The 21735-nt window shown below is 47.9% G+C and overlaps 2 protein-coding genes across 2 annotated transcripts in view; one reads left to right on the top strand and one right to left on the bottom strand.

Moving 5' to 3' along the window:
• The window catches only part of vps33a (VPS33A core subunit of CORVET and HOPS complexes), a 366247-nt gene that overhangs the window by 338153 nt on the left and 6359 nt on the right, over positions 1-21735 (top strand).
• On the bottom strand, positions 3009-14648 carry LOC132467578 (rabphilin-3A-like). The gene is made up of 18 exons (XM_060064936.1): positions 14527-14648; positions 14332-14343; positions 13733-13858; positions 13128-13257; positions 12271-12354; positions 11959-12136; positions 11748-11783; positions 10890-11066; positions 10114-10281; positions 6453-6532; positions 6251-6325; positions 5722-5831; positions 5317-5443; positions 5128-5184; positions 4649-4803; positions 3733-3814; positions 3538-3634; positions 3009-3403 (listed from the first exon to the last, which is right to left on the bottom strand). The coding sequence occupies exons 1-18, from the start codon at positions 14598-14600 to the stop codon at positions 3273-3275; spliced, it is 1899 nt and encodes a 632-aa protein (XP_059920919.1). The 5' UTR covers positions 14601-14648; the 3' UTR covers positions 3009-3272.

Genomic DNA, 21735 nt, shown 5'->3' with positions numbered 1-21735 from the left:
GACGGACGCGCAATGCATTGTGGATCCGTCCGTTCAGTTGGAGCGTTCGCCACCGTCAGAAAGTTGAAAAATGTTCAACTTTTTCGGCAGCGACGGTTCCGTCATCCAATCAGATCGCGTATGCTTGGGCTTGGCTGACGTATGCCTCTGCAAAGACTACTCCCCCATCCGTCAGCCACGCCTTCCCACGTCCGTTGACTGACGGTGCAGTGGGCACGAGGCGTAACTCGTCTTGCAGGGCAAGCCACCCACCTGTGATGTGCTGCAGTAGGGTGCTGCTGCTGGGCTCAGTCCTCTTGAATTGATGGAGGAGGAAGCGAGCGTCGGTGACGTGATACTGTGTTTACCAAAGCGTGGTCGCGGGGGTTCGCACCTGCCACGCACGCGGATGCGCACTGCCTACATTATAGTCATGATAGTACTTTGATTGCGCACGCATTATCTCCTCAAAACACCGTTCGTTTAACCGTTGTTGTTATTATAAGTGCACTGTTGGAATAAGTGTAGGTCTATTTGATTTGGCATGACAGTAGCTAATTAAATCATAATAACGTTTAGGGGATCTAGAAACACTTTCAGCTTACACATACACTTTTTTAAGTAATAGGCCTAATGTCTAAAGAACAATGGTTATGTGTGATGCATCTTTATAACGACTGAAGATACTCATCAGTCATTGTATTCATATATTTAATTGTATTTTCATTGTGTTATCATAGATTAAACTCTACAGTGCCTATTCTATAGGAGGCCTACCCGTTTTTCATATGTAAACCACAAATATATATGTCACAGAACAGAATTGTAGCATTTTCCCCCCACAACTTTTATTAATCTGTGTAAACTCTCCAAAATCTTTACATGCAAAGTTTTTTTTAAACATACATATTATCAGTGCATGCACTACCTATGTACAAAGAATAACGACGCACACACGAGTCGGCTTACATTCCTATGGGTTTGGCAGAATCAATCGACACAAAATAGAAGACAGGAGAAAGTTGAGTTGTTAGCTCAGAGAAAAGCCTGCAGAAAAAGAGACGGTGTGAGAGTGCGCTCGGTTCGTGTTGTTGACCACTTATTTCGGTGATCCTACCGTAGCATTACTTCAACATCACGGTTCACTGCACGATTCTACTTGTTACATTTTCTGTCGTTAATGGAGACAAGAAGAAGCCCTCGTGTTGGCGCATGGGAGAGAGATACTATCACATGTGATGCAGAGAAGAAAGAATCAGATCCTTCCTCAGGTGGACTATTGAAAGAGGCTTTTCTTTTCTCCACTGATGTCCTCTTTCATCACTTGTGGTGATGATGCTACTAGACGTGTCACGTGGTAACTTGCACTCAAAAACACCACAGTCCTCTACTACGCCATTATTCAAAAGCCTGTCTCATCAACACTAATGCGCATCCTGATAGTCATGCAGCGAAATGTGCATTTACAATATGCATTTACATTTTGGTGGGCTTCTGTGTATAAAATATTCAGAGGAATGTTATGGGGGAGGGGGGGGGGAGTAGAAGAGTAAACGTTGAATTACATTAAAATCATTTGACTTAAATGAATGATTACTGTATATATCTTGCACCACAAGACATTTCATGCATAGTTTTTTTTCTCTTAATCATTTTTTTCTTTAGTTTGAGTGTAGTCCTATGGTTTACAATGGAAACCGCTGGGTATAAATTGAGGTCACTCCATTTAGTCAGGTGTGCTTTTCTTGGATCTCTGTGATTGTTGATCAGACACCCATTAAAGCCTTGATTGGTTGAGGTCTTAGCCAATAGAAAGGGTGTGATTGTGTGTGTGTGTGTGTGTGGGGGGGGGGGGGGGGGGGGGGGGCGGGGGCGGAGGGCGGGGGGGGTTGTGGTGTGTTAAGGTAAGAGCAGGTCATCGATGCATCAGGCACACTCTGAAAGTGCATGCATGCCACACTCCACATAGGTACCATGTCACAACCCTTCCATGTGGGCTTACACATAGAGCCCTCATAGTAGCTGTTCAGCATGTGTGCATTCAGTATAAAAGCCGTGGTAGAAAAACACTGAGCTCTCCATGTGAGGCACGTGCTTTAGATAATTACATCTAGCAGTGGAGACAGGTCTTAGTCAAATAAGCCCAAAATTAATAGAAAATCATAGTTTTTGTTCTTCTCAGATCAAACTCTAACACAAATAAGTCAAGACATATAGATATATACTTATCTCGATGTGCTATTCATTTAAGGTCTCAAATAAAGAGGAACTTAAGTTTCTCATAAACACCAAATAATGGTCTATGTCTATGGAGGAAATAAATGAGATGCAAACCATTTACAAACGTCTTCTTAACTTCCACTTAGATATCTCCTAACCTGAGCTACTTATTTATATGTAAACATTTTTTCCTTAAGGACACAAATCCATGACACCGGTGTTGTGTCGAGATCTGTTTCCCCGTCGAGATGTGTTTCCCCTAGTCCCAGATAATGACTGTCAGGATGCTTTCCCCCTGTTCTAAATGGTCAAATTGAATGATATCAGCCTGAAAATCACAGCACTTATCTCTTGTGGGGAAATAAGTCAGCAGTATGAATTTGAAATATGTGTGAGCCTCCTTTCCTATTGAACAGAGGGCCTTTTCGGGTAATTTCGGACTGGGGCGGGGACTAGGGGAAACACGTCTCGACGGGGAAACAGATCTCGACACAACACCGGAACCGTTTATATATCACAGCAGCACGGCCACGTTTATCTTATGCCTGTGGGGTTAGCATGCTCAAGTGTTAGCTTCCAACGTGGCGCCGGAAATGAAAACGTGACGGCCGTCCCTTCGTAACATAACATACAAGGACGGTTGTGACTTCAGATGCCGTAACATATTACATTAATTGTTTCATGCCAGTGCAATAAAATAAAAACAATATCCTCTGGAGCTTAGGACGTGAGCACTCCTGTATACTATATAACATGTCGGACAGGCATGAGTGTTTTTGTGCAGCTTTATGCTAAAGTGACACACTCTCGAGTCTATACTTATTCGATTGCAATAATGATCGTAAACGTTCCACGGGCAGACTCGCAGTCTGAGCACAGGAAGGGGATACAGTGAAGATAAAGATCGGAAATAACTTCTTAAACGTGGGGGGGGGGAAGTGCCAGGGGCTGGTTGAGAGCACAAAAAGAGAGGAGGAAAGAAAGGCTAAATGCGACAGATTCCCAAGTGTTTCGAGGGGAAACGGGGGAGATGGTTAGATGACTCATGCATGTTCCCGATGCTCGGTGACTGGTTAATCACTGTTGACGTGGTTCTCGTTGTACAAGGTGTGCCAGCGCTCTATCTTCTTGTCCTTGTTCTTCAGGCACTCATACCAGTGCTTCAGCCTCTCTCCCTTGGCAGTGATGCCCAGCTGGCATCCACCTATCACAGACACAGACCAATCAGAGAAGGACCAATTAGAGACGGACCAATCAGTGACACTGTGGAGCGGCCACAGAGGATATTGTATGCAGGAGGTAGATCCATTCTATATTCAGTATGAAGTAATAACTTACCAATGTAGTCGTTGGATTTGCCAATGTCGTAGTCCCACACAGAGATATCTAATTGTTTCTTGGCTAGGTCACTGTGTTTGATATCATAGCTGAATTCCTGAGGTTCAATCAGGCACAAAGTAGATGAACAGTTCTTAGAGACAGGTTTTTATAACGTTTTTTCCATATCTATAATGCTGTCGTTTAGCAACTAACCTCATTGTATTCTGGGTTCAATGTCTTCTTCTTGATCTGGGTTTTGCACTTGGCTTTCTTGCCCATATCAGGCTTCAGAACTCTATACATGATACGGAGCACATTCAAATTTGTGAATCATCACAAATGAATAATTTGTTTTCATTTGCATTCATATACACATAAACATGTTAATATCCATGTACAGAGGAACCTCTTATCCTGTGGGACTGTTAAATGGTAGGTGGGCCAAGGGGGGGGATATTGCCTCAGCATGAATCAAGATTTACTGTAACTCCAGAATCCTGATGAATTAATTAATGTTTCAATGTTTTACTATTGCATTGAAACTAGCCAAAGTTGTTGCAGCTTTTGGTGCGCTCCATGTTTTCAAAAGTTCATGAAGGGCATTGTCAATTACTGCAGCATTGGTAAATCATTTGTTTGTTTTACATTTTAGGGCATTTAGCAGACGCTTTTATCCAGAGCGACTTACAACATTAACACACCGACACAGTGGTGTCGGCCATGCAAGGCTGCCTCCAGCTCTTCCGGCTGGAAGTTAGGGTGAGGTGTTTTTCCTCATGGACACCTCGACGGGAGGAGCCAGGGATTTAAATAGCATCCTTCCGTCTACAAGTCAACCTGCTCTGTCACCTGAGCTAAGGTTTGTGACCTAACGACTTCGACATGTGTTGGTCCTCAGGCTAGACCAGAAGAAAGAAAGACTCTAAGACTCTCTCTCTCTCTCTCTCTCTCTCTCTCTCTCTCTCTCTCTCTCTCTCTCTCTCTCTCTCTCTCTCTCTCTCTCGCACTCTCGCACTCTCGCACTCTCTCTCTCTCTCTCTCTCTCTCTCTCTCTCTCTCTCTCTCGCACTCTCGCACTCTCGCACTCTCGCACTCTCTCTCTCGCACTCTCTCTCTCTCTCGCACTCACATTTTGACAAAGGGATCAGAGTAGCCGTTGGCGTCCATGGCTGCCAGGTGGACGCAGCGCACCACCCCTACCAGCAGGCGGTTCAGCTGGGTGCTGTACATCAGGGACATGAGGATCCTCCCGCGCTCTTCCACCTCGCTGCCGTCCTTCCCCGGCTGTCACGAGGAGAGACAGGGGGGGAGGGGGGAGAGGGGGGAGGGAGAGGCAGGGTGGGGAGGGAGGTGGAGGGAGGAAGAGAGAAAGAGAGAGTGGAGTGAGAGACAGAGAAAAGGATGGGGGAAGGGAGAGGATTTACATAGGGACGAGAGAGAGAGAGAGAGAGAGAGACAGAGACAGAGACAGAGAGAGAGAGAGAGAGAGAGAGAGACAGAGACAGAGCGAGAGAGTGTGAAGGGGTGGCAGGTTAGGCTGAGTCGTGCTTCGATGTGTATGAGCTTATCAAAGGAATCTGTCATGCATAGACACGCTTCAAGCCTTGCCTCATCCTCGTAGAGAGAGATGCCGCGGGTTGCACCGGCTGTGCCAGTCCTCTTCATCTGTGTGTGTGGGGAGGAAGAGGAGGGACGACAAAGATCACAGCAGGTCAATGAGAGATGCATCGTGGAGGAGGGGGAAAAGTAGAGGGAAACACACTAGCAATTACTGTCTGGGGCGCAGAGTTCACCTACAGGAACCACTCTCTCCAGACACACGTTGAAGTTCTTCTTCTGGTTGACCTTCAGCTTCTTCAGGGCCACTCTGGTCTCTCCGATAAACTCGTTATGCCCGAACTTGTCCTCGTCGCACACGGAGAGCCTGCGCGGTTCAAAAGACGAAATTAATGGCTGCATTCCATGCCATCGGCGCAACTCATTTCGTGTGAGTTTTTTTTTGGCACACTGCGTGGAACGGTATCCAATCCAAGGATACCATTATGCGGTGAGATAAAAAAATTATAAGAACGAAGATCAGATAAAGTTTAAATATATACGTTGACGGCGAAAGTGTGCAATTTACTGTATGGCTGGCTGCCCTCGGGGAGGGGAGGGGGGGTCAGGGGGGAGAGGGAGGGGGGAGGAGGGCGCGGGAGCCACCTGAGGGTTTTGCGCTGCATGTCCTCGTCCGTCAGCCCGTGGTATGTTAGCGTCTCATTCCATGCAGGGTTGCGCGTGTTCCGCAGGGTTTTTGTGCGCAGCTTTGTAGACTGGTAAAGACATCCGGGAGGGGTAGATCAGGAGGGGGGGAGGGGGGGGGGGAGGAAAAAAGGCATCTTAAAAAGGCAACGGCACGACTGATTTGGATTGGATAGCTGCCATCATTTCAGAGTAAGTGTTGACAAGGGTTCCATGGCCTCCTCGTACGATCGGCGTTTGTGAACGATGCACTTTGGGAAATGGCATCGTTTGAAACTGACAATGAAAAGACATACTTCTCAGGTATGGCAGACCATAATCGGGCCGTTCTGCCATTGAGCCGTAGTACTTGATTGCAACCACAAGGTGTCAGGCTTAAGCCGATTGGAAGATTAACAGTCTTCTAGCGCCCACTTTCACTGCCGCTTGGCTGTTATTTAGAACAATATGTAGGATGCACAACTAGACAAACATACTTTTATGATCTCACCTTACTAGCCCCAGGAAGCAGGTGGAGCTTAATGTATGGATCCGCCAGTCCGTTGGAGTCCATCGGCTTCAATCCCTTAAAAAAATCAGGGTGAAAGATCACATTCATCATCAAACACGTCATTGCAGGATGCAGAAAGCCATTAAGGTTTCCCTTTTCATAATGCAAAATCCTTGATGTGTTTGTGAACAGTTGACAGTACTTTGGCTTTGAGGATGCTGCAGTGAAGGCTGCTGCTCTCCTGCTCGTAAAGCAGGCTGAACTCCAAAGACCCCAGTGTGGCTGAAAGAGGGCAAAACCATTCATTAGATCTGCATGCTGATAGATACACACACAGCTCCGGTGGGCGATAATTAAGAGGATAAATCAGAGGGGAATATACGCATGTTTGCTTCGGTTGGAATTACCGCGAGAGGAGAATGTGGACCGGGCTGAGAGTTTGACGGACATGAATAGGCCTACTGCAATATAATTAAACGCAAAAGTGTGACTCATCGATCTTGGTGATGTATATGTCGTGACCCTGTATCACGACATAGGCTACAGAAAAAGTCCTAATTAAAGAAATTTAAAAGACGACATCACAAGATGAAACGTTCAACAGAATTGCAGAAAAAAACATCTCGGTATGATTAAAACATGGGTAAATTATGTTGAAAATAAGGTTATAAATAGCTGGAATAGAAGGTGTCTTAATGTTCTGATGAAGGAGTAACCATAGGAACGGTTGGAGTCGGGGGGACGAAATAACCTCTTGTAATTGGTTTATTTCGTCTTGGATGATGGTGGAAGAGCCGGTGGTGATGGGGCCTACAGGTTCAACTGGTGAAATGCTCTCTGCAAGCTAATGCTAAACTACAGAGCCATGGATCAGAGATCATTGTTTATAATCCTGGTGTTCTTTGAAGTCACTCATTTGTGCTGCACAGAACTCAAATTAACTATCGGTGCTTACAACTTAACCACGTTAAAACTATTCAGCCAAATTATTAAAAAAAGGGTTGTATAGCATTATGTAAGTATTGGCATTTTAAGTGCAACAGGTGTAGGGGAATCAATTTTAATCTATACAGGGGAACATCATTAATATTCAAGGGCAAGAAAACTTTAATTCACTTTTAAATAGCAGGTAGAAAAATAAAATAATTCAATGCAAAAACTTCCTGACATTACCTCACAGTCACTACATTTTACACTCAAAACAATACACGTGTGTATGTCGTTTTTAGGATTTAAATTCTAAAACGGTTTCCATACAATCAACAAAGGAATAGTCAGACACAATAGAAATAATGTATTATGTATCATAAATACAAGTAGGTTGTAAGTCATTCTCCTGTGTGACTCCACTGAAAGTATTTGTTGCATTGCAATCAACACATTGCAGCAAAAGCTCCAGTCGACATTCAATCACCAGTCAATCAGTCAACGACCCCAGTGGAGGTGTGGCCGGAGCTCCTTGGCTGCCCAACCTGAAGTGGTTCATTAATCAGCCTGTGGCTTGGCTACATGAACTCATTCTAATTCCTGCTGTGTAAAGATAAAGAGACAAACGGTCTCAAAAAGAGCAGGCCTTTGACTCGTTGTAGCTGACGAGTCACTCTGCAGACTGGCTCGGACTTCTGTTTGTCTCAGCACAGCACTGCTGGGCTGTCTATTCTCTCTCTGAAAAACTCAAGTGCCACACCCCCTATCCAGGGTTCATGACTCTGATTGGAGTGTAATTGCATTTCATTTCCGAGGGTATTGATCTCAAAAGACTTCCACCGCAATTGAAGAAATGCAACAATGAGCATTTACTTTTGAAACCTTCAGAGCGTTGCACAGTGCTTTGTTAAACGGCCCAATCAATAATATTTAAACTGGGGATTGCGTTCAAACATGGTGGCGTATCACGCTCAAACTCAATGTTCACACGTGTTGTTTCAGTGTAGATAGGGTTACTAAGACAACCCCCCCCTGAAGGATTTCATTTGTTATATTCTGTTTGAAAGAATTCTAAATAAATGATTTGCATCAACATGTGGCATTCGTTTCCTCTCTGTATCAACGACCTGTGCGCCTGTTCGTGATCCCACGCATTCACGCCGTCATCAGCAAACTGATGATGGTTTCACTGGTTCCCACTGAAACTGGTGGGTTCCCACTGAAACCAGTGGGAACCAGAAAGACAGCCCCCTAGACTCCCAACTCCTCCATCAGACCAACCCATTTCTGTCACCGCTCTCAGGAGAAACAGACGGGGGACCGGGCCGGGAACACAGGGGAGGAATCTATATCCCATCAGTCCTGTTTCATATCAAATGGTTTGCCCACACCTGATTCCCGCATCTCTGTGGTCAATTAACAACGTGTCCCCCCCCCCAGGGATGCAACGAGGCCGTTTGCTACTCGAGGCGGAGGACGTGATTGGAATGGCACCGTTCTTCTCCCCCCTGGGGATATATATATATATATATATATATATATAGAGAGAGAGAGAGAGAGAGAGAGAGAGAGAGACCCCCAGCACAATAACATGTTTTCACTATTGACTCATTTCACATCTCCTCTCCGCTCGGCTTGGAGGGTATTTATTGATTCCCACGGCTGGATTGGAACTCACACCAATCATTTATCTTCCAACGCCAAGTCAAATAGATTCTGCCTGAATGATATCTGCTGTTTACAACAACTATTAGACTATTTGTACTCCTGAAATATTACCCCTGCTGACGGACAGAAAAATAATAAAAAGCAACCTGGGTTTTTTGCCGTTGCATGACTCAGTCTTCCCTAATGGGAAAACGATGGCTGCCAAGTGAGGGGGACTATACTTAATGTGTCACACCGTATAAGTTTGTATCAAATCAAAAAACACCCGCGCCCCATTCATTTTTCCTGGGTGTCAAAATGTGCTTGCGGCAGAAGTATACCGCGAATAGATGGTTCTTGGAACTAGCCATGCTGAACTATTTCCATGTATAGTTTGATCAAAATATGGCCTTAGAGTCGTTGATATCACCCATTGGTTTACACATGACTGTTTTGAGGGAGTGGATTTGCACTTCTACCTGCCACCAGCAGTGGAAACAATCCATATTTGGCCCATTGAAGGCAGGACTTGAATGCCCCCCTCGCACTAGTCTCTGACCAAAACTCATTAATATTCAATCTATAATAACTTTTTAATTAAATACAATTGTAGCCCACGACGTCGGAAAAAGTTTATCATGAAGATGAACTAGCCACTTGATCCTAACCGAATGAAAAAAAGATTATTCCGATAATTATTCCGATAATTAAACCGCTAATTCTTCCCCTTTAATGAAAATTGTGGCAGGTCATTCTGCTACCGAATACCAAGAACCACCTAAAGGAGGGTGGAGTAGGGTCCTACATCTTAGGGTCTACTAAGATACCCACATGTAGGACCTATACACAAGTGTATGAGGATAACCGCCTAAAGGCAGTTCTCCTCAAACACTCGCATCATGTAGGACCTACATACGAGTCTCTTCCACCTGAGACCGAGGCAAACAGACGGTAGTCTAGGTTCCCCTCAGAGAACTGCATGTAGGAAGGACCGTCCCTGAGGAGAACTGGCTTTAGGTGGTTCTCTTCAGAGAACCAGCATGTCGGTCTTACACGTGAGTCCTACATGCTAGTCTCTGAGGAGAACCGACTCGCATTCAGGACCGGCATGCGAGTCTCTTCCACCCGAGACCCCTCGCAAACGGACGGTCGCGCTGGATCCTCTCAGAGACCAGCACGCCGGTCCTTCATGCAAGTCACTGAGCAGAACCCACCAGACGGTCATGGCGGCCACTTGGAACCCAGTCAGAGATCCCCGGGCGAGGGAGCGGAAGGACCGGCCAACTCACTGGCTTCGTCGGAATCGATGTCGTTGGCGTCGTCGTCTTCCTCCGCGGGGGGTGGTGGCTGTCGGGCCACCGGCTGCCTCCTCTCCTCCCGCACCGCAGGGGGCGCTCTCTGCTCTAGAGAGCCGCCGCCGCCTGAGGAGTAGGGCCCTGCCTCTCCCGCCATCGGACCTGCAACCACACAGAGCCGTTTCAGCGGGTCTGTGTGACCACACTAGATGTGGTCGTCCTGTCCCCCAAGTGCTACAGCTTAAGTCACAGCTTAAGAGTCCCCCCTGCGTTCCAATACCCATACTACCGCACTATTTAGTATGCCAGAAGGAGATTTAGGATGTCCCGATACAGAGTTTGGAAAGGGCAGAATGCCAAAAATACCAGGATGTTGTGCTACATCCGGTCGCGGATCGCAGTATGCCAGCCAGCATGCTTTTTGGCTCTTCTGCCCCACAGTCATCTGCACAGCAGAGGATACGTCACATCGACTGAGCCCGCCAAAGTCAATAGGTGACACTACAGGTGTGCTAATCAGTGAAATCAGCTGTAAATGTCCCAATTGAATGCCTACTGTGTGCAACAGTATGTACTTTGTAAGGTCAGCTGCAGGAAGTACTACAAGTAAAAATAAAAAGTCCGCGATTTGGAACGTGTCAAAGGAAAACTGCTGGAAACCCCAAATCAAGAAAATAGGAAGGGGATATCATTTTAGCTATACTGACACATCACATCATGAGTCTGTGGCTGCCTCTCCAGGGGCCTGAGCCCCGGCTGTCTGCTCTCACCTGGCTGGGCCATGGCTGCAGCCGGCTGGGGTCTGGAGCTCTGGACGGTCATAGCCTTCTTCATCATGACGGGGCTGTCCTGGGCCGGCCCACCGACCCCACCTGCGGACATCCGCACCTCCGACGGCTTCAGGGCCACAGGGGGGTAGCCACCGGTACGGCTCTGCCGCTCTGGCCCTGAGAGATACATATACACGTACACACGTATGCATGAGGAATACGCACACATACCTGCACACAGACCCACACCCAGATACTTAGAGGACACACACACCCGCACACAATCCCTTCACTTCAGCATTGGCTGCAGTGGAATCTATAATGCTCTCTGGTCTCTCCGGATACTTTTGATGGTGCAGGCTTTTCATTGCAAAAGGCATTGACCTACATACAGCCCAACACACCATGGCAGCTGAGTGACTCTACGCCATAATTACACCGGCTGCCTCCTTTCCTCTAACCGCCTTCCACAGGTAACTGGGCTGAAGCGTGGGGGAGGGGGGACGGATTCTACTCCTACACCCCCACGACACATAAAGCGTCACACGGACACACTTCACATACCGCCGCGTCCACCACCTACACCCCCACCCCCGACCCCAAAGCCGACCCCTTACTCCACCTCCCACAGCTGGGGCTGCCAATATCTGCTCTGCGCCAGATCAAAGGTTCTGAGCGCCGGGGAACAAAGGGGAAAAACACAACAAGAAGCGCGAGGCTTCGCTGGGGGAGGACGGGCGCGGGGCGACGCAGGGATGAGAGGCATAGGGGTGGGGCTGTTCTTTTGTGGGGAGGATGTTAGACATCGCAGTGTCTACGTGGATTTCCAAAAGGTAGACCACAATGAGTTCCACTTGCCTGCGGTCGGTTCAGCGTGAGCCCCCTGGGGATGACCTGAGACGGGGAAGAACAGAAGGGATTCAGATGGGTGTTCATTTTAAAACAGAAAAGCATCGCAATGACAACGCAACCCGCACACCGCACATCTCTCCGTGTGATCTCTAGGGGACTTCAAACATATTCTTTCTGTCTTTACTACAGCGGAGGGAAGGGAGGGTTGACGTGGTACCTTGCTGCTGTGGTTGTGCTGATTTCTCCCGCGCTGCCGAGGCCGTGGGTCCGCGGGCCGCGGCGGCCTGCGGCTGCTTCCCCTCCTTCGGCTCTTTGGGTTTGGAGATGGGCATGGGCGACGGCAGGAACTGCTTGGGGAAGCCTTTGAAGAACCAGGCGCCGGACCTCTTCCACACCTGGGACAACCCATGGATGGACGTTATATGCATGGGAGCTACTCCGTGTGGTGGGAATGAATGTATCTGTGCTTAATGTTGAAATAAACGATAGTGGCAGAAAACCCGTAAGAAAGGCGTAAAGACCAACTCGCCTCTCGCTGCTCTTTGCAGATCTTGCAGAGCCACACGGAGCGCGGGCGACTGTCGGCCTGCGTCCCGCACTTTGTGCACATGTGCTGCGCGACAACAGAGCAGAATCACAACACCGAAACAGAATACATCATGGTCAATGTATGCATCAAAGAATCAGTCTTTATAAGGCCTAGAAATCACTCCACGTGCTCTGTACCCCTTACCCTTTAATTCAGGGCTCTCAAACTCGCGGCCCGGGAGCCAATTGAGGCCCGCGGGATGATATTTTGTGGCCCCCTACTTGACATCAAAGTTTAGTGTTAGTGCGGCCCGCGCATTGTTGTCAAACGCACATTTTTGCTGAGTCGCTAGCCACGCTTTTTTATCACTTGTGATAGGGTGACCAGATGTCCCGGTTTTCCCGGGACAGTCCCAATTTTGAGTTGCATGTCCTGAGTCCCGACAAAAGCCAAAGGACGCTAAAATGTCCCGGTTTCCACCAACCACTATGAAATGTCCCCTGTTGTCAGCGATTACATAGCCAACGTGATCTAATTATAGACTTTTTTTTGTGGAATACTTTTTGTGGCCCAGCCTGACCCAGACTCTACCTCCAGCGGCCCCCAGGTAAGTTGAGTTTGAGACCCCTGCTTTAATTGTATGTACCTGTGAGTGTTTTAGATTCCTTTTATGTGTGTGAGATATGTGTGTGTATGTATAAGCTACTGGATGCATACAATTTCCCTATGGGATAAATAAAGTATGCATCTATCGATCCATCTATCTACATTAGCCGAATAAACAGCGGTGGTTTTTCCCCTGTTGTCGTCGTTCTCGGTCATCCCCCTCTGATTATCATTCGTCTGGCGCCTCCTACCTTTTTGCAGTCTTCACACACCACCGAGCTGACCCCAGGGCTCCCCAGCTGCTCTCCGCACAGCAGGCAGCGGGAGACCCCGTCCCCGCACGCTGTCTTCTTCATGTCGTCCAGACGGTTCACCAGACGCCTGCCAGGTCGGGAGAGTGACAACTCTCCTTCAGAACCGCTATCAGCACAGAGCAGCTCTGCCCAGGGGTCAGTAGCCGGGGCCTCTCGTCCACACTCAGAGAGAGACAGCGACTACTAATTCTGGACAAGGTTGCAAGACCTGTCTGGGCTTTTTCATTCACAGAGGTCAGGCACAACAGAACCCGAATAATCCTTTAAGTGGGAAAATAAGTTGTTGGCTGGTTGTGAAGGAAGAAGTCCTTTGCCGCCAAACTTATTTTACACTCAATACTTTGCGTTTGGTGACTGATCGCCCCATTAGTTAAGACCCATGGGGTCTCCATGGAGAACGGGGGAATCCCATTTAAATGAATCACACTAAGCTCAGGGTGGTATGCGTGCGTTTGTTTCCTACGCAATCACATCATTTCTGTTCTTGCCAATCGTGCTTTCTGCAATAAGTACGCTTCCCCGCTTTTGAACCAGCCTCTCACCCAATCCTCTCCTGCTCCATGGCCTCCATCTTCTCAGCCCGGGCGATCACATTGTTGATGATCTCCTTCTCCTCGTCGGTCAGGTCAGGGGTCGCTCCCTGACCCGGCTGCGAGGTCCAGTTGGCCCTGAGGAGCCAAACCAACACAACGTGATCGGCTGCAGCCAGTTCTCTCTCTCTCTCTCTCTCTCTGTTTTGCTTTCGTTTAACTAGATGACGGATAATGGATTCAATTCCACTTTATTTGTATAGCTCTTAATCACAGGTACAGTCTAAAAGGGCTTAACAGGACATGTGTTTGCAACAACCCCCTGACCCTAGCCCCCCAGACGGCAAAAAACAACTCCCATCAAGGATAGATGGAGAGGATTGCAGGAGCAGCAAAAACAGGATAGGACATGGAAACATAACATGTAGCGTGTTGGGAAACCAGCGCTCAACGGACAATTACACGTAAGGTAATGGCGCTAGCGCACATGGTCACAACTATTTCAGGAGCGAACATGCGATTGCTTCATGATGTGACCAAACGCTGCTTAGCAGTGCAGGTGGAAAACAGGACAACACAGCAGACAAGAGGAAGAGAAACCTCCGACTTACTGGTCCTTATCGCTGCATCCCAGCAGACCGACAGGGTGGTGAGGTGGGAGCATGGGGGGAGAGAGAAAGAGAGAGAGAGAGGAAGGTACAGGACAGTTAGTGCGCTAGGAGGAGACAGGGATCATAGTTTAATCCATCACCAACTGTGGCATGCAGACGACGCAGTGGCTGCTGCTGCTGCTCAGGCGTGCGTACTTAGTGTGCACGCTCCTCTGGCCGCCGTTGGACGCCCAGCGATCCGAGCTGCCGCCGATCACTGCATCTGTCATGGCTGCTTCGCTCTGTGCAGTGGTGATCTGTGGGGAGGATAGTTGGGGAGGGAGTTGGGAAAAGAGGAGGAAATTATTAAGCCGGTGCCAAGGTTAGTTTTTTCCCCGTTTGGGTCGAATTTACGCTTTTGTCCAAGGGAAGGTATTATATGTAACTTTTGATGTATATCATTAAGGATGTCATTAGTCGGCAACAAGCAGGCAGGGGTTAGGCCCGAAGGCGGCCCAGAGGTAGACCGCTGACATTAGGGATCAAACCAACAACCTTCTAGCTTGGTGGCAACCACCCTGACCACTACGTGGGGGCTGACTAGAATTTACAAAAGATAAATGATCATGGAAATCATAACTGTATCATATAACGAGTGTATCGAGAGTCAGTTCTACCTTACATCTAGAGCAAGCACGCAACCAATACAGAACATCTGCACTCGGTTAAGGAGGATAAGGACAGGTTTCCCCATTCCCCTCCAATTGTTTTAGCCCAGTGCTCATTGCATAAACCATGTTGGAGCAAATTAGATAGCCTTGTTTGAGTCGCCTTCTATACACAAGACCATCCCCCTCCCACACACACGCACGCACGCACGCACGCACGCACACACACACACACACACACACACACACACACACACACACACACACACACACACACACACACACACACACACACACACACACACACACACACACACACACACACACACACACGTACGTATCAATGAATTGAGCTATTTTGTTTTTGGTATCATCGTGTTATGCTGATGTGGTGCTGACTTGCGCTGCTCTGTGATTACATTTGCTCTGAACGTGCGTTTATCAGGATAGCTCTGACCACAAATTGGCTCGTCAACGTTGGCACTTAACCGTCTGAGAGTAGATTGCAAAGGCAGCAGCAGCACCACTCAGAAACGGCATCCGCATGACCACACAGCCTCAAGCTGTCCCTGGCTCAGACGTACATATTCACCGGCAAAAGACACCGTCGTTACCCGCCGTTCATAAATCGGTCCAAACCGGTGGGTACGCACTACGCACACATGGTCTATTCAAGCCGGGATCATCCATAGCTATTACGGTGAAGGTTTTCTGTTGTTGTTGTTTCTTCCACAGTGAACGTAATTGATCGGATGCATCGAGGAGGCGTTACAAACACATTAGGAGCAGATGTCGAGAGAAACCATTAAGAGGAGCCCCCCCCCCCCCCGAGGAGCCGGCTCATCCTGGGTGTGTGTTTGGGTTTTTCCCTCCGTGACTGTGAAACAGAGACACTCCAACGCGCCCATCCGGAGAGAGGGAACCAAGGGATGGGGTGGAGGAGTGGAGCGAGGCAGCGCGAGGCTGCAGGGGGAGGCGGACGCCCGCGCCGAGGGACGGAGGCTTAAGGAGACCGAGGAGACCGCCAGAGTCTATAAAAAATAAAATGAAACGACTCTGAGCTCTTCTCCTCCTCGGAGCTCCGCGTCTCTGCGGCTTTGGTCTCAATTTCCGGCGACGGGGCGCTGGGGGAAGTGTGGTGAGGGGTGACGGGGGCTCTGAGAGGGGCACTGGGTGGGGTGGGGTGGGGTAGGACCAGGGGGTGTAGGGGGGGTAGGGAGAGAATAGGAGACACATAGAGAGAGCTAGATTTACTAACAGTATAGGCGGAAAGAAGGGAAAATCAATACGACTCATTTGTCTTGGGTTTGTTGGAAGCCATCGCTCACCAGCAATCACACCCGCCGCAGAACTACAATGTCAACTCAGTGAAAGCAAGAGCGTAACTCACCCATCTCACCACAACCAGTCCCAGTGTGTGATCCTCCGAGAATACTACATCCTCAAGTGTGCGTGTGGTGTGTGTGTGTGGTGTGTGTGTGTGTGTGTGTGTGTGTGTGTGTGTGTGTGTGTGTGTGTGTGTGTGTGTGTGTGTGTGTGTGTGTGTGTGTGTGTGTGTGTGTGTGTGTGTGTGTGTGTGTGTGTGTGTGTGTGTGTGTGTGTGTGTGTGAGAGAGAGAGAGAGAGTTCCACTGGACAATTAACTTGTCATGCTGCTCTACAGGATGATAAATAGAGATATGAAGGTGTTACAGTGGAAAGTTTAAACCGTTTACAACAGTTTTTTCAAAGCAGTTTTGGTGCCAGTATGTCTCAACTACTCACTCGATTAGACGCGTCAAAATGTTTTACCTTTTGTGTATCACAATTAGAGAACTGAGACTCTTTTCAAAATCGTATCATCTATGATGATTGGGTTTGAATTTTTCATCACACTTTGAGGTATTGGTGTGGATATCTTACACCGATGTGAGCACATCCCTACGAGGAGGAAAGAGCTAAAGATAGAGATGAAGATCGAGATACAATGGAAATGAGGAAAACGTTGCTATAAATAGCGCTGTGCTTTGGGTGCGGGCATGTTGCTCTGATGCTGCGTCCCTTGGGTCTGATGAGGAGCGTGTGATGAAGACACCGGAAGGAACAGCGTGTGGACGATCACACATGAGCCACTGCCCTGGCAACAACAGCCTCAGCGGCCCGGTAAGACGGGGCCCGGGACACCAGTGAGGCCTGAGAGAAGGAGCCTGGTTCCGCTGAAGAGGGGAATCTCATTAGCGACGGCATTCAACTGATAGATTGATAGCCGATGTCAGCGACGGCGAATCGCTCCGGAGGAGAGCTCTCGCAGGCTTCCCGCTCTGAGCAGGCATGGAACGAAGAGGTCCGACACGGACGACGTCCTAGGCTGTGAGTTTGGACGCTCGGGTTTTAGCGTGTCAACGATCCCTTTAAGAGGCGCCCCGGTGGTTCACCGGGTAGAGCGCGTACCATTAAGGCCCAGACCTTTCCGCAGCGAACCGGGGGTTCGATCCCTGCCCGCGGTCCTTTGCTGCATGTCATCCCCTCTATCACCCGCACCTCCCTGTCTTACTCACTCCACAATAAAAAAGGATAAAACCTTCAAAAATAAATCTTCAAAAAATCGAATAAATCCCTTTAAAAGCCTGACTCGAACGGATAAGAAACAACCCCCCAAGGACCCATCTTCTGCCTTTCTATCAGAAAAGTCGTTTGCTAGGTGTATTCATAGCAGTGTTACATGATTGCTCTCAGACAGCAGCCAGACCACTCAGTGGCGGAGCTAGTGAGTTCACCGACCCCGCAGAGCGAGGCCCGCCGATGAGTCAGACCCAGCGGTCCACTTCCTATGCCTCTGTCGGAGCCGGCGAAGGGATAAGAAATCAAGAAGAAACCTTCAGTGACAGAAAGGTGGCCACGACCCAAGTAGGGCTAAGTAATTGTTGAGAGAGGCAATTACGTTATGAACTTGGCCGGGAAAGCGCTGCGTCATACGCGGCGTGACACTGGAGGAAAATAAAGCAAGTGTCTGTTCAGTTGATTCCTTTGTTGACCAAGTAAACCTGCCTTTGACTCCTGCATCGTTAACTGTGATATATTAGCACTTGGGCGAGGAGGGGGGTTAGAGGCGACCTGAAACTCACTCAAGGGGTTTAAAATGAAAGTCAATTGAAATCTGCATCACTGTGTCATTTGTGGAGGGCAGGGGGGGGGGGGCTTGGCACCATTCCCATTTCTACCGACGCTACTGTTGATTTACCTCCTGCTGTTTTATGACTATGGTTATAATTGTAGGGAAGCAGCGGCGGCCATTCTTCTCTGACAAGCGGAGGGACTATTGAGTGATTAAGAATCTTTAACAACCCACCTGGACACACCTGTGGTGCTGTCCCATTTTTTGTACCACGGCTAATTGAGGCATTACTGCAGTATGCATTTGACCGGTGCAATGAAACTAAATGACCCCTGGTGATTCCTACAGCTGCACTGCATTGTGTCCAGATTGCTTTGCTGGCTGTCCACCTCACTGGTAGGTTGTTTTGGATAAGCGTGTGTGTTGAATGACGACATGCTTGGACAATACAGACACCAGCACACTGGTGTATTGCCTTGTTCTATGTGTGCCACTTAAGATGATGATACGGCCAACCGAGAAGAGGATTGTGTGTTGTTGGGCTCGATTTGGACAGTGAGGCAGGAGAATATTGATGAATCGATCCATCACAGATCATTATTGATCTGCGATCCAGGACTCTAGGCGGAAGGGAGAGCAATGATGTAAACATGGTGTAGCATGACACTAGTCCTATCTGGGTTTTTTCCATGGGGGTCAACTTGAAGGTTTACAACAGTGCATGTATACGGCAGTATTCATGCCGTACACATGCCATAAAACTGTTATCAAGGTATTGATAACAGTCTCTCACAAAATGGCCTGAGGTGACCATACTTATAATAACGAAACTTTGTCAGTAAATCATTCCGTACCATACTCGGAGACGCACTCGATTTCCAGGGCACATATTCCCTTGCTATCAACGGAAATATGTCGAAAGTGGGCTAATGAAACTCTTAAAAAACAATGCACAGCCCCTCAATACGGCTCGGCTTTGATTAATAATGTATCAGGACCACATTCCCGTTGTGTTAGCGGGGTTTGTAGTTATGTATTCATGACTCCTGGTTCCGCCCTAGGCGCTTGTAGCCAGCGCCGCTCTACCCATCACAGCAGCTGTAATAGCCATTACAGTGTGCTGCTGCAGACTCCCTTTGGGCTGAAGTGACAAGCAAGTCAGCGATTTCACCCAGTCCATTTCAAAAAATATATTACATCAGAGGCTGGAAAGTATCCAAATGAATCAATTTGGCAAATTACATTTCTATACTTCTCGTGGCTCTGCCTTTTATTTGCGGAACATATTTATTAGTCATGACTAAAGGTTGTAACCGATCACGCTGCCATCTGTATCCCAATAAAAACAAAATGGGTTTAGGTCAAACAGACATCTTTCACCGTGCGCTGTCATTCGCTGCCCTTCTCTAACGTCCAGTACCCTTTCCCCGTCGAGCCTCCTACAACGCAGAAACAATGACAGGCAGCCAGACGGATGCTGCTGTCACTGGCTAATGCAGTAAGGTCCTTCTGGCAATTAAATCATCCCGGCTGATGCCAAAGAGGCCCCTGAGAGCCAAGGTTGATTAAACTTAGGCTCCAGAAAACCATGTTCAAGGAGCCCAGGTTGGCCGAAGTGGGTTTCATTCCTTGGATCATTTAGATTACATTATCACCCTCTTCAGGTCTGTAGACCTCAGTTACGGTGACTCAATCCTGAGGAGTGGAGACGAATGAAGGATTTGGTTTGAAAAACGTGTTGGCAAACAAAACAATACTTAGGAAATCAAATATTGATTACTTTTCTGTTTTTGTTATTGAGGTGCACTGAACAACATATACCAAATGAATGGAGTGCACACTGGGCACTCAGGCAAGTTTTTCATTTCTCACTGCTGCTCAATGAGTTTTAGCCTCGTTCCTTGTTTAGAAACGGACAAGACCAGTTTAACAACACCACAGCAATCTCCCTGCAGGAGAACACAGCTTTACAAGCTGCAACAATCAACTAGAATGCCAAATCAGTTAAACTACAAAAGCACAACTCTTTCTTCGAGTAGAAAAGTTCTGAGGCATTACGGCCAGCGTGTTAAAGCCAAAACGTAGACCAGAATGTCCCAAATGATTCATCTTTGATTTTGTTTTTGCATTTTGAGCGATCAGTCCAATCGAACATCTCATTCATCAACTGATTAAGCTCTGTTGACCTTCAATGGAAAGGACCACAATGGAAACAAGCCTTTGGGCTTTATTGTGTTTTTTAATCTTTTTGAACACTTCTGTTAATTGTTGTCCAATAACGTTTTCAATCAATCAAGCGATCAATGCCTAGGAGGCATTGAGGGTTTGAGGGAATTGGACATGGGAGACAAAAAGGGGTTGAAAAACCCCCACTGAGGACTGGACATGGTAGAGGGCTGTTAAGCACTGCACCAAGTCACTGTTGACTGCGGGGGAAGAGCATCACTCAGCGTTTCTTAATTATTTACAGCAGCAAAGCTCCTTGCTTGTCAGTTCTACATTCGCCTCTCGCTGAGGCTCCACACTTTCAAGGCATTAGCATATTGTGCTCGAGTTGGGTCTTTGATCAGCAAGATTTATTTTTTCCTCGGAGAAGGTGAGGTGTGAGAAGAGAGCGATTGTTTGCGTGAGCCGTAAAGAATAGGGGGGGGGGGGGGGGCTGGAGCCGAAGCCATTTGCTTGGGCTGGGGGAATATGCCATGGTAGGCTGGCATGAGAAGGTAGTATAAAAAAAAAACCATGTTCTTTCACATAGCATGAGGAAATTTGTGATTCTTATGTTTTTTCTTTTCCTTTTCTATTATGGTCACAGAGACCATCTGTGAAGCCATCTGTGGTGGCGTTTTTAGGTCTGGAATGGCAAGAGTCTCTCAAAGCCATTTAGATAGGAGGCACTCATCCAGGTTCCACTTGGCTGGAGAATAAACAGGAAGGACCATGTAGCCCCCCCCCCCCCCCCCCCCCCCCCCCCCCTCTGCTGAGCCATCATGGCCGCACCTGCCCACAGGACTTGGCACAATTCCTCTCGGGAAAACGGATGTAAGCTAAATAACAAAAAAAAAAAATAACCTAATGTGTCAGGCATTATTCCAGCACCTTTTTATGTCTTTTGTCTGTTCCGAAAAAAATAAAAAAAGTACAAGTGAACGCATTATAAAAACGAATCCTGCAAATGAAATTACTTCAAAGAATTAACATAACGGTGCGCTGGAGCAAAAGGCTGCAATCATGCCCTCGTTTAAACGCCTAATCGCTCATTCCTGCCACGTGCCGGGGCTTAAAGGTGGGGCCGCCGGAGTTACGTCTCGCGTCAGTGTGCGACCCTTTAGAGTCTGACTCTCTCTCCCTACCCAGAAGGCTAATGAACCACACAGAGGCCGGAGGTGAGGGCAGTTCATAAAACAAGCCCTTTCAAGACTCCCATGTGTCCGGTGAAACAAAATGAAACAATACTTTGACTGTATTTGTCGGTATTTCCTGAGGTGATTTCTTCAGGCGATACATTTGTGTAGGCTACCCGACTGACAGGGTTCAAAGAAGTAAATAAAGAACAAATTAATGAATAACCCCTCTGTGGGCGGGTGGTCCCTGGTGGCAGAACCCTGATCCATGGGGTACAGGTCAGCTCCTCCACCCTGATCCCACCCTCGGGCTCCGTCGTCTT

Source organism: Gadus macrocephalus, chromosome 11 (genome assembly GCF_031168955.1).
Source record: "Gadus macrocephalus chromosome 11, ASM3116895v1".
Lineage (NCBI taxonomy): Eukaryota > Metazoa > Chordata > Actinopteri > Gadiformes > Gadidae > Gadus > Gadus macrocephalus.
This window is presented reverse-complemented; position numbering and strand designations above follow the sequence as displayed.

What these genes read in the sequence shown, in the direction of transcription:
- LOC132467578 (XM_060064936.1), bottom strand. Translation starts at nt 14,600, where the DNA reads ATGACAGATGCAGTGATCGGCGGCAGCTCGGATCGCTGGGCGTCCAAC. An exon ending in ATGGAGCAGGAGAGGATTGG is followed by an intron (nt 13,258 to 13,732) that starts GTGAGAGGCTGG and finishes CCGACCTGGCAG; the next exon opens with GCGTCTGGTGAACCGTCTGG. An exon ending in AGCACAACCACAGCAGCAAG is followed by an intron (nt 11,784 to 11,958) that starts GTACCACGTCAA and finishes TCCCCGTCTCAG; the next exon opens with GTCATCCCCAGGGGGCTCAC.